The following is a 13891-nucleotide window of genomic DNA, read 5'->3' on the forward strand; positions in this document are numbered from 1 at the left end:
AAGGCAGCATTAACATAGTTCAGACTCTGTTGAATTATCTGCCATCAGAATTAACTAATAGTGTACTCAAAACTACAAGTCCAGAAGCAATCAGATTCACTGAGGGAATTTAAAATACAACACAATTGGCTTGTGAAGCACAAGGCAAGCACTAAGAATATCTAAGCTGTTGTTCCTTTTCTTGAGAAAAAGTAAAGATCTGGGACTAGAAAATCTTCCTGTGCAACACAAATATCTGATATCTGTGCACTATTCTCTTATTAGTATTTTAAGACTCCAGAGAAAAGAAGAAAGTGAGAGAAGTAGAAGTACTCAAACTTTCTTCAGGTCATTGTTTTTACAATTCATTTACTTAGTAAACAGATATTTTTATAATGGTATTCCTGATAATACCACAGATGGTAATGAATATTTCCTTTTCTAAAACATTTTTGGAGGTGGAATGTGCAGTCAGAATTACATAAGATTCAGTAGGTCACTCAGTCTACTCTGAGGAAAAAGAAGACCACCTGAAACAGTATTGCTTGTATCCAGTCTAATGTCTTTCATTTAACATATCCTCAAATCTTCCAGACACTTTTGTCAGTAAAAATGCTCTACACAGTATAGTTTAACTTTTCAATGTTAATTTCAGCACCATTTCTAATCAAGCAATTTTCTTGTGGTGGCTATTTCCTATTAATTGAATATCCAACACCTGCACATTAGTTTACCACATCACGACTTAACAAGATTACAATGACATCTAGATATTCTGATTTTCTTTGCAAAGTGAGTCCCTTTGGGCACTTAATTCTGTTGCTTTTCCCTGATCTCTCTTTTAATTTGCACAATAGGCGAACAAGAGAGACTCTAGAACCAGTACCTTTATAATACATGAACTATTTTGTTCCTCCTGGATCTGACCACATACTGAACCATTCCTATTCAGGCTTCAAAACTATCATCTGATCTTGATTTTATTTCTGTATTCCCATCTGCTATTAGCAAGGAAACACCAAGCTACATAAACCTGTAACATAAATATCAGATAAATCTTTAGTAACTGTTAACACATTTCTGACTTAGAATAAACAAAACTTTCCAAGATATGCTGTCTGCATCGCGAGCAGCTCTAGAGTTTAAAGGTCTATTATCTTGTTTTTCATCTAAGCCCTTCTATCAACAGCATATTTTCACTCTTAGGAATTTATATCTCACATTTTAATAAAAGCTTATTATCACTGCTAGATGAAATGCTAACTGAACTGCAAATAACAAAATAACTGACAAAATCTGCAACATACCTGTGTGACTTTTATGTGATCATGTGGTGTGGGTTCACATAATCCTGTCAAATCAGGATTATAACTTCGTCCATCTGGGAACAGATAGCTGCATCACAAGAAGGTTATTATAAATATGAATATTAGTTAAATAATACCTATGACATTTCAAAGACTTCAACCAACCAAGTAAACAATGTACCACTCCCTACAAACTTAAATTCTCTTATAATTATAAATCTTTTCAGTAAGCTATTAGAACCTGGAAAATGTTCTGGCTGCACAATATATAAAAAAGCAATTACATAGCTTTCGAATCATTGTCCAGAGTTCAACACATGAGTAACTGGCAGTAGTAATTGTTCAATAAGCTTTAGTGCATTTGGGACTCTTATTGGGTGGGGGAGAAATCAATGTGACAGATCTGCCCAATTTTGTTTTCTCCTAGAACTTATCTGCTATGAGATATGGCTTTCGTTAACTTTGGTTAATGGAATTACCTGGAAACAAGGGTTTCTCAAATTACTAAAAGGGATGGTTCTTCAACTCCAAAGGAATGCTAAACACCATATCCAGATTTTGTGTTTAAAATATCTTTAAGAGCTACCTATATAAGCACTAGAAGAACAAGGAAATCAGGATTTTATACCTATGGTGTCTATAGTAATTTGTACTTACAATCCCTCACGGCTGCCATCAATCAAAGCTTGAAACAGAGGCTTATTATGAGGTATGGTTTGCAATATGTTCCCATCACCAGTCACATATCCAATGGCCCACTGTCCCAAACGAGTGCAACTCAGTCTGAAAATATAGCTGAATTAAAAAAAAAAAAAAATCAGTGTTAATCACAGTTCAGCAAAACAAGCAAAGAGAGCAACTATAGCTTCTGGTTAAGACATTGAATTAGGTTTCTCAAGATTTGGTTTAGATTCCCAATTCTTCCATGAGTTCTTCCTTAAATAAACCTGCATCTTTTACACTGTCAGTTCACCTTGGGCAGAAATAAAGTCACAGTGGCATCCTACCCTTACATTTTCATTTGCTTGCTTTTTAGTTCTCGAAGTGAAATCTGCATGTTCACAGTTTAAACATTCCCATAAAAATTTTCAGGAACCGTGTATTATATTTAAAAGTCCCCATCACTACAACACATGCCTTTTGTGCATACACAGGCCAATAGCCGGAATTCAATGGAAAGAGAAATACAAAACATCTTAAGATAGAACAGAAATGCGAATGATGAATAGAATCATAGAATCACCAGGTTGGAAAAGACCCACTGGATCATCTAGTCCAACCATTCCTATCAAATACTAAACCATACCCCTCAGCGCCTCGTCCACTCGTCCCTTAAACACCTCCAGGGAAGGTGACTCAACCACCTCCCTGGGCAGCCTGTTCCAGTGCCCAATGACCCTTTCCATTAAAAATTTTTTCTTAATGTTCAGCCTAAACCTCCCCGGCAATGTTAATTTTGTGTGTACCGGAGTAGGTGAGCATTCAGAAGAAATCAGTTCTACTTCAAAAAATACCAGATAATACGAATGCAACTGGACTTCAGATTTAAATACTTGTGTGTTACAGGTGATAGCAGGAGTATACATAGTGCAGACAGAGAGCACACGAGAAGAAAAAGAAAGACAACAGGCAATAGTTATCAGGCATGCTTAGCTCTTCTTACCAATTCAATTTTGTATTACGGAATAGCTTTGTAGGGGGCTTATAAAGGTTAAGTCCTGCCTGACAAACTTAATTTCTTTCTGTGACGAGGTTACCCACCTAGACGACTAAGAGAAACTAGTTATGTAATCTTTCTGGATTTCAGTAAGGCCTTTGATATTGTCTTTTACAGTATCCTCCTAAACAAAACATCCAGTATACAGGCGAATAAACACATAATAAAATGGGGAACAATTGGATGGTATGTCGGGCTCAAAGTGTCCTAGTAAATGTGGTTACACCAGGCTGGCAACCAGTCGCTAGCAGGGTTCCACAGCAATCCATCCTTGGGCCAGTACTCTTTAATTTCTTCATAAATGACCTGGATGCAGGACTTGAAGGTTTACTAATCAAGTTTGCTGATGACATGAAACTCAGGGGAGCCATTAGCACTCTTGAGGGCAGAGGCACCCTGCAGAGGGATCTAGACAAACTGGAGAGCAAGGCAATTGCCAATCACATGAAGTTTAAAAAGGCCAAGCGCCAGATTTTGCACCTGGGAGACAGCAACCCTGGATGCAAATACAGTCTGGGGAGCGATAGGCTGGAGAGCAGCCCTGCAGGAAGGGATCTGTGGGTTCTAGTTGACGGCAAGTTGAACATGACCCAGCAGTGTGCCCTGGCAGCCAAGAGGGCCAACCAGGTCCTTGGGTGTATAAAGCACAGCAGTGCAGCTGGTCGAGGGAAGTGATTGTCCCATTCTGCTCAGCACTGCTGCAGCCCCACCTTGAGTACTGTGTGCAGTTTTGGGCACCAGAGTATAAAAAGGATCTCAAGCTACTGTAGAGCATTTGGAGCAAGAGCCACAAAGTTGGTGAAGAGTTTAGAGGGGAAGCTGTACAAGCAGGGGCTGGTGTCTCTTGGTCTGTTCAGCCTGGAGAAGAAGAGACTGAGGAGAGACCTCACTCCAGTTTACTGCTTCCTCCCAAGGGAAGAAGGAGGAGCAGGCGCTGATCTCTTCTCTCTGGAGACCAATGATAGGACATGAGGGAATGGCATGAAGATGTACCAGGGGAGGTTTAGACTGAATATTAGGAAAAGGTTCTTCACCCAGAGGATGGTGGAGCACTGGAACAGGCTTCCCAGGGAAACAGTCATGGCACCAAGCTTGAGAATATTCAAGAAACATTTGGACAACGCCCTCAAACACAAGGTGTAAATGTTGAGGTTGTCCTATGCAGGGACAGGCGTTGGACTCTGTGAACCTTATAGGTCCCTTCCAACTCAGGTCATTCTATAATTCTGTGAGCTTCTCCTAATTATAGATCAATATTTTATTCCATTCCGAGCTGTTTAAAAATAAGGATCTTGGCCTCCCTAAGGTCTGGCATAGCTTTTCCAAACTTGAGCAGGGCCAACATTACATTGAAGTAGTAACTATTCATTTGAACAAGATCTTGTAGTTTCCAGGATGTTTTAGACTGATTAAAGAAGTAATTCCACTTCATATCTCCTCTTTCACACTTAAACATTTCGCCTAAGCAATTGAGAAAGTAATTTTCTGATATGCAATAGAAAGTTATCTTAAAACTAATATTCTATTTACAGGGAACATAAAGGCAAATTCAGTAATTTCTCTATTACTTCTTTTTTATCTTCACAGAATCATAATCAATAACAGAGAAAATAGTAAGTATAGCAATCACTCTCAAAATAAAACTAGTTATCTGATTTCTGTAATAGTGTTCCTGAGTGCCAAGCTAACAAAGAAAAAGAAAATCAATGTTATTGCACTGGATCCACAAGATTTTTATATATGCAGTTGACCATTCAGGTAGCTTAATAAGATCCAACACATCGTTTGCTAAAAATCAAAACAAACCAGGTACAGAATATGGGTATAACCATTGCTAGACTTCTCTAACAAGTTTCAAAATGACGTGATCTTAATTTTAACTATGCATCTATATGATCCTGCAGCAAAGCTAGAAAACCAGAAATTACAAAAAAATCTTCACAACTGAAAGACATAGCAAAATAAAAGTTATGTAATATAGGATTAAATCCATTAATGAAATTTTATTTTCCCAATCCGAGTGAAGAAGAAAAAAAACAAGACAGCAGAAGTGGCATAAATGACAGAAGTTAAATGATAAAATGATGACAATTCAGTATGCATAGCACAACATAGAAATTATTTAAAAAACTCTATGTGTCATGATATTTAATCTGAAAGATTCCTTTTCTAGCTGCAGAGTCTGTGATACAGAATCATTACTGGCAAAGAAAAAAAATATATGAACATAAAAGAACACCTGGATTATCAATTTAAGCAGTGCTTAAATGTGCCACCATGAAAAATGTTAAGACAATTTTTACTTTACTATTAAGCCATAATTCAGGGCAAATTCTGAAAAGCAAGTTATATTTTCAAACATGCTTTTCAAGAATGCATTGTTTGTTGTACATAAGCCAGGAAAAAAACTGAAATGCAATGTACAAGTTTTTTTATTATTTGTACTTATTTAGACTTTCATGTGCTAATACAATTTTTTTTTTTTGCTTCATATCACTGTAGAGGAATTACAGCATAAAAACCACCATGGTTACAAAATTCCTATGCCTTAAATTCTAAAAGGTCAGCGTTGTGTGAATCTGAAGTTGTGAGCTTTAGTATTAAACATTTTTTAAAAGATACAGTTCCATATAAATAAAATCACAAATATAAAAAACCCCCAACCTACTACTTCTCTGATTCACACTGTTACAAGAAAAAGCCAAAAATTCATACCTTCAATACTGCAGTGAGTGTAAGTATCATGCAATATAGAAAATAAGAACCTAGAATAATTATATAGCTTCTGAGACAGCACGTTTATCTGGAAAGCAACAATCAAAGCCTCTCACCTCCCAGGCTTAGTGCTGTATTTTTGTAATCTTGCCTTCACTTCATCATATGTCAGGAATGCCATATATCCAGGATGCGTCACAGCTAAGAAGTTCCAATTCCTTAAGATTGAACCCCATGGCTAAAAGAGAAGAAAAACAATTAAACAGATGCAGTCAGGTAGTTACCCATTTCTAACAAAATTCAAGTCAATTTATCAGAGAAACTTACTCTGATATAACTTCAGCTGAAAAATACACAGTTTTGGTTAAGGTCAAAATAACACAAAAGACTCTTCTATAGACCTAGCTTTGCTAAAAGGATTCCTTCAAAAGAATTATTCCAAGTATGTAAAATGTAATTTTTTTGATATTTTTTAAAATCTTGCATTTAACGGATCTCCTGTTAGTAGCTACGTTAAAATATTAGCCCCAAATTCAGTGAGAACCTGCAGAGTATGGCTCCAAGACGATTTAATAAAAACCCAATTAAGCCTATTCTTGAGTGGTCCTGAGGCACTCTCATTGTTAATGATAAGTAAAACTAACAAATGAAGCTTAATAAAGCCAGTAATTTTAGCTGTCATTCCCTTTTATACTCTCTACTTCTTGATTTCTTCAGTTACCGTAATAGTATTACAGCCAGAAAAAAACCCAAATATCGACAGCACACAGACATGAAATTAAACAGTGAGGTTTCAGCACAGAGGCAGTGAGTAACCCCAGGTGTTCAAATTTGTACAGAACCAAGAAGGAAAATTTCACAATCCTACATGCAATACCACGTCTTGACAGCTCCTCTCTGCTACCTTACCCATAGATGGATGCCAGGAGGCTTCATCCCATGAAAAATGTTAGTTCCCCTAACTAGAAAAAAGAAAAAAAGGAGTCTACTTTTCCTCCACCACATCAGCACTGACACTTCCTTCACAAAAACACAACATTCCTTCTCCAGTTGTATGACACAAGCGCAAGCACATAAATCAAAAAGGATGATCAAACACTTAGTACTTAAGCGTTTTGTTGGACTGTGGCTTATAAAGGCTACAGTACATTATAAAATGAATTCAAGTAGCACACAAATTCCTTGGTTTATTGCCACCAAGCTTCCAAGCTGACAGTAGGCAGTGTCTTCCTCAAATGCCTACAGTCTTTACAGAGTATTGCAACGCTGCTCTACCTGAAAAATGATGTGACAGTACAACTGAAAATCAAGAGGCAAGAACTCATAGCTTGCCTTGCACACACGCAGAGTATTACAGAAGTGGAAATGTTAAACAGGAAAAAATTTGTAAGCTCTCTCTTTGATGGAAATATTTTTGCATAGAAGGACAACTTAACTGAACATTTTAACAGTGACAGAACAAAGCTCCTTTCCTTCAAAGCATCTAGGTGTTCTGCTCTGCTAACTTTACTGCTGGTCAGAGAACACAGCACCCGGAACTGTGCATGCATACAGTGGGGAGGCAGGGGGAGCAACTTCACTTTTACAGGATCATCATAAAAAGCAGTCTTGCTTTCCTCTGTGAATAATCATCATTATAAATGTAGCTTTTCTGTAATACACCCACAGTTGGCAAAACACTATTTTGATTACTTAAACAATTGGGATTTTCTCTCCGTGGGTGTACGCACACATGGTTACAGAAGCTGTTTAAAAACTAGAGAAGTAAAATGTAACCTCTGAGAGAGGTTCTCAGACCAAGTTCAATGCAAGCTCACTTCAACAGTTATGCAGCTATTGCACTAGCTGGCAATCTGTTTGGCAAAAAAATCTCTCTCTGCTTCCCTGTTAAATTAAATGTTAATCCTAACCAGCCTTCTCTCCTTACACGTTGATCCCCTTTTTCCAGTACCAGGCATAGTAATGACTCAATTGAGCAATGGCCAACTAATGCAAATAAAAAAAAATAAAAAAATTCATTGGCTTACAGAACAAGGAAAATAAATCTCACTTGAGACTTCTGTCCTGAAGTTTAATGCTATCTATAGGATACCATACAGGATCAGAACAAACTGTTACTTATTGGATCATCAAATATGAAATTAAATGACAAGTCAGTTTGCAGACTAAAACAAAACAAAGAAAAACATACCAAACCATGTTACCAGTCATAAGCAGAATGCTTAGGGGAAAACATTCTACAGAAAAGAACCTTAAAATGTATTTCACAGTGATGCATGTTGAAACCAATGGGTCTCAGACATTTCGCAGACAAGTCTGAGATCAAGATTTAGGCTTGTGATAAGAACACCAGAACACTATATTACTTTGCCATAACTGAGAAACTTTGACAGAGCAGAAACTGCTCCCAAGGCAGCAACATTCAGAGAGGAATGCTTGATCATATCATGCTCCACACAAAGGGCAAAGGATGGGGGGAATTTTGCTAAAGCTGCATGAAGTAAAATGATCTATAGACTCTAGTTTATTATTTAATCAAGAAGGACTCCCAAAGTTTTGTTCAAACCTCCATAACCTGTGTGTACTTTAATAAATGACCAATATTTGTGGTTAAACTAAACAAAGACTACTTACACTATAACTTTGTCAACCTTGATATAGTTTTGGCTTGGAATGGAGAAGAGTTCATCAAAATCAAAACTCTGTAAACTAAAACCATTACTCATCTCCTGCCAAATCTTACTATCAATTTTCTAATGGTACCCCTTCCCATAACAGCAAACCCGAAAAACCTAAATAGAGGCTATCCAAGAACAACATGGAAGACAAAACACACATACAAACATAGAATTGGTGTTTTGAATGTATTTGCAACAAGCTGAATAATAATGCGCCAGTTTATTGCCGTATGGTCTAAAGAAAGTTATCAAATAAATGGCCATATACCTCAAAGATTCCTATATGCAAAAAAATATTCCAAGCGACAAATTCAGAATTAATACATCTAGTATGAGTAAAACCAGCACAGCCTTCTATATTCAGTAAAATACTTGAAGTATATTCTGTAGAAGGGATACAAAGTTAACAGAGGTACCTAACGTGCTCATTTCAGATAAACATTACCTATCAACATTAATACAATAATGATATTCCCAAAGATAGGCCCTTATTCTAAATAAACAGCAGACTATTAATGGCAAAATACATTCATAAAGAAAAACTTAGGCCTACTTTTAGCCTAACAACTGTATGTAGCTTTCCCTATGTATCTGTAAAAACACTTCACGTAAGTATATATAAATGCAAGAGCACAATGAAATCACAACTAAAACTTAGATAAGCACCTGAAGGTCTACGTTTCTAGGTATGCATTTAAGAACAGTGAAAATAAAGTAAGCAGCAAACATAGATATATTGTAATCAGATTTCGATACTGACTCCCAAACATCTCAGAAGGACTTAAAAAACCAAAACAACCAACCACAACTTACTTCTGAATTCTAGTGTTTCAGTTATTTCCATTTTTAAAAAAAATCCACTTCCTTGATAGGTAGTTGTCTCACGACACTAAGCTTCTCAAATTCATATAAATACCTGAAATATTCAAATCTTACCTGAAATAATCTAGTGAAGATATCAAATTCAAAAATTGAAATGTAGTCATTGCAGGTCAAGTCAATAGTTGATTTAAGAGCCATTGCTTCCAAACCAGAGCTTATCTGATGAACTTCATGAAGGCACTGCCTGAACACTTTCCACGGCACTATAGTTCTGTGAGAAAGTGGAAATAATACATTTAATAAACCCACATATTTAAGATTTACTATTTTATTTAGACATCAGACGTGACTTCTAAAGAACTGGAACATTAATTTGGTTTCTCTACAGACAATAAAAATATTTCTTACTAAAAATCATGTTTCCTGAAAGCAGCCTAAGCAAATGAAATAATGGCTTAACTTCCTTTAAATACAGTTAAACAAAGCATCACTTAATTTACAACGCTAAATATCAAGCTTCCTTTGGATGACAACAAAAAGAACACTGCAGAAACTGATATATACTACCAAGCACATGTAGTAACCAAGATCACAATCCCTCAAAGACAATGTAAAGGAACAATCTCTGCTTGGTAAAGAACTTCTTTCTTCTCAGAATGGTAAGCATCGATGTAGTATCTACTGTGATGACACTTTAATAGCTTAAGCTCATAAACAGTGGTCAAGTAAACTGATAGCATCAGCCAGATACCACTTATCCAAGGTCTGTCATAGCCCATAACAGTTCCATGCCTATTAGAAGACACATCTTTCCAGATTCCCACCTTCACACATTCTCGAAGGATAGGGAATATTTTCAGACAGTAGTGAATGAGAGAATGAGTGGGAAGTAGGATAGAAAGAAATTAGAATTATCCTCTCTGATACAAAGCCATGTTCTGTCAAATACAGTTTCTGTTTGCATAGTAGGAGTTAATACAGGTTAGTTACTTTGCCAACTATGCGTTGATACTTGGAGTCTGACACAAGGCTTAAAAGTGCTCTATTTTTTCACTCACAAATTTACAAGAAATTATTTAATGATAGCCACTCCACTCATGTAATTAGAGTTAAATCCATGTTAAGCCACAACACCTCTTAGAAAAGTTCTGCCTCACATTGAAAACAGACTATACAATACTTTAAAACATTTTGATTAAGTAAAACATAATCAATTATTAGCCAACATAAAACTGGTTTCAGGATAAGACCTTACACATTCACAGTCATAGTTTGTTAATAACTGCTAAAATGACAAAAGACACCAGCCTCAAAACTTCGTCAATTTCTCGCAATTTTTCTTACTTCACATTGCCTTTTATTCCAGTTCTTCTAAATATTTTCTTAAGCAGAAATGTATATTTATGTAGTAAAGTACAGTACTGGGGGCAGGGGAAGACCAATTGTATTAAGTTGGTCCTGCATAATAAATAATCTGCAGTTAACCTGAATTAAAACAACTAGTAATTTGAAGTACAACAATAAAGACATCTTCCTATTATTCCTACTGCATCAGGCATTCACTACATTTCTAAGTGCAATGAAATCTACTTCTTACTTGAAGGCTTATACTGAGAAAGTCATAAATGATAAAATGTGAAGTTTAATAGATCTCAGCAGATACTTTCATCTGTGTATGAAAAACAGGAAACCACAAAGAGCTGAAGAGAGATACCACATCAGACGTCATTTAAAAAAGAATGCACATGAAATTTTGATTATGGTAAAGAGCATGAAATGTTGCGCTAAGTTCAGAGAACAAAGTTGGAAGTCAGTGCTTTTGTGGTGTTAAAGTTGTCTTAGTTCAAGTGTCTATTGCTTATTTAGTTCCTGTAACTGTGGCTCTCAAGTGTTCTCTTATTCTCTTGTGAGCCACCCTAAATAGCACTACAGCACTGGGATTATGCTGATATGGGGTTAGAAAAGCTTGTTGGGGATTTCTAGGGGTTCAAAGTTGTTTGGGGGTTTCATTTGTTTGACTTGCCTTTTTTTTTTCTTTAAAGAGTCAAGACAATAATCCTCAAGTGAAAAACAACAGATAATCTATCAGGAATGATTCTAGCAATACTACACCTTTAGAATCACTTCTTCATGTCTCACTTGAGATGGTTTCTCAAAAAAAGAATCACAGAATCATACTAGATGCGATTAATAAGTAGGATGCTTTTGCCATCTATTCACTAACATCCTGCACTCCTCAAACCCCCAAAACAATGGAGAAAAACAAAAGCCTTTAGGAGCATATGCTTTTAGAGCTCTAGTTAGCTAGTACTTTGGCTAAAGACAGAAACCAGATGTTGGAAAATGAGTGATTAGCTAATGAAATAACACCTAAAGCTACTTTGTGAGACTGCTCCAAGAACAAGTGTCTGAAAAAGTGGTAGCCCCAATTTAAAATTCACTAAATTCAGCATATTTTTTTTCCTGCAGCTTTGTGGAATAGGTTTTTTATCTTCTGCTTAAATAAAGGTGAGAATTGGTTGTTGTAATACATTAACTCCTATTTCTCACCAGTTACTTTTATGCAAACATCATTCCTAAACACTTTGAAAGAGCACCAGCTAGGGATTATTTCTCCCCCAGAGTGTCTCTCCAGTTTACATTAACAAATTGCTGCACTCTTTTGAGACTTTGCAGACAGCACACACTCACTCAAAACGAGGATGTTACAGAGCCTTCACAAGGCAAAGGATACTGCAACATCCTCTCTTCCTGCTGCTACAGCACTGAAATCTGATGACCTTTCAGGCACACTGAGAAATACCCTCCCTTCCCGCAGAGATCTAAGAGGGGGTCATGCAGAATGCTTCCCCAGTGATGAAGGCTTGAAAGCTCTTTTTGCAGATGGCTGGCAAGTTGAATTTCTGTTTGAATTAACATTATACTGCTATTGTTCTCTTGTGTTTTAGGGGATACAGAGCCTTTGAAAGCACCCTTTCCTTATTCATATCTAAAGAGTTATTTTAATTGTTTGAGGAGGCAGCCTGGGCAGTGAGAAAGGAAAGAGAAAAGGACAAATGAAATCAAAGTTGAGACTAGGACCGTCCTAGTTATCACCATGCACAGATTGTTCTTTAAACATATATATATACACACACATATATGACACTGCCTTTATAGGTTAAAAAAAAATAGGAACCTGTTCATAATGAAATAATGAGTGCAGTGTTGAACTCCTGAAATCTTCTATAAATACTTTCACTGATCTTTGTACTTGTAATGTTTGTTGCATCATACTCTAAAGATGCCTCGCACTAGAGTCTGGCAGGTATTCTGCACATGCCTCGTACTATTAGGCTGACCCGTGGACACTTGCTGGAAGAGATGAGTAAGTCAACTCTGCAACAGCTCAACAGAAAAATGTGATATGACATTCCGGTAACACTAGTTCTCTAAAGATTTAGGTTGAAGAAGTACAGTGCCTTGGTATTTGAGGTATTTAATTGTAGTTACAGCTACAGTTCAGGTGGGACAGGAAGGGTAGGAGAGAAGGCGGGATAGCCCTCTTTGTAAGGGAGGATTTGGACACTGTTGAGATGGATTGTGGCGATGAGGAGATTGAGTGCCTGTGGGTTAAAATCAGAGGAGCCCATAAGAAGGTAGATTTTGTGATGGGAGTCTGTTACAGACCACCCAGCCAAGGAGAAGCAGCTGATGAGCTCTTCTATAAACAGCTGGGGTTAATCTCTAGATCAATGCCTCTTGTTCTTGTGGGAGACTTCAATCTTCCTGATATCTGCTGGAAGTACAATAGAGCAGAAAGGAAGCAGTCTAGGAGGTTCCTGGAGTGTGTGGAAGACAACTTCCTTGCACAGCTGGTGAATGAACCAACAAGGGAGGGTGCCCTCCTGGACCTGCTGTTTGTGAACAGAGAAGGCCTTGTGGGGGATGTGGCAGTAGGTGGAAGCCTAGGACAAAGCGATCATGAGATGATAGGGTTTTCAGTTCTAGGTGAAGTGAAGAGGGTGGTTAGCAGGACAGTAGCACTAAATTTCCAGAGGGCAGACTTTGAACTCTTCAGAAGGCTGGTTGGCAAAGTCTCATGGGAGACAGTACTTAAGGGCAAGGGAGCCCATGAGGGCTGGGAACTCTTCAAAAAGGAAATCCTAGCAGCTCAGGAGAAAGCCATCCCCATGTTCTGGAAAAAAAGCCAGCAGGGGAGAAAAACAGCTTGGTTGAACAGAGAGATCTTGAGAGATATAAGGAAGAAGAGAAATGTTTATAAGCTTTGGAAGAAGGGACAGGTGCCATGGGTGGACTACAGGAGGGAAGTGAGATTGTGCAGAGAAAAAATCAGAAGGGCTAAGGCTCAACTAGAAATCAGATTGGCAAAGTCTGTGAAAGATAACAAAAAATCTTTCTACAAATATATAAATAATAAAAGGAGGACTAGGGAGACCATACAGTCCCTATTGGACACAGAAGGAACAACAGTGACAGGGGATGAGGAAAAGGCTGAGGTACTTAATGCCTTCTTTGCCTCAGTCTTTAATTGTAAAGAAAGTCGTTCCATCTGTGTACAAACCCAGCAGCTAGAGGAGCAAAATGGGGCTCCCATGATCCAAGAGGAGGTGGTCAGAGCCTTGCTAGCCCAACTAGACACCCACAAGCCTACGGGGCCAGATGGGATTCAT

The 13891-nt window shown here is 37.4% G+C and overlaps 1 protein-coding gene across 3 annotated transcripts in view; it reads right to left on the reverse strand.

The window, feature by feature from the left end:
• CBLB (Cbl proto-oncogene B) overlaps positions 1 to 13891 on the reverse strand; it is a 124666-nt gene that overhangs the window by 36942 nt on the left and 73833 nt on the right. For all 3 annotated transcript variants that reach the window (XM_069868517.1, XM_069868525.1, XM_069868508.1), the window contains exons 5-8: positions 9333 to 9489; positions 5835 to 5956; positions 1944 to 2081; positions 1287 to 1374 (exon numbers count right to left, since the gene is read on the reverse strand). In XM_069868517.1, the coding sequence (XP_069724618.1) occupies positions 1287 to 1374; positions 1944 to 2081; positions 5835 to 5956; positions 9333 to 9489 (505 nt within the window). The remainder of the gene's footprint in view (positions 1 to 1286; positions 1375 to 1943; positions 2082 to 5834; positions 5957 to 9332; positions 9490 to 13891) is intronic.

The sequence above is a fragment of the Phaenicophaeus curvirostris genome, chromosome 1, assembly GCF_032191515.1.
Source record: "Phaenicophaeus curvirostris isolate KB17595 chromosome 1, BPBGC_Pcur_1.0, whole genome shotgun sequence".
In the NCBI taxonomy this organism is placed as follows: domain Eukaryota; kingdom Metazoa; phylum Chordata; class Aves; order Cuculiformes; family Cuculidae; genus Phaenicophaeus; species Phaenicophaeus curvirostris.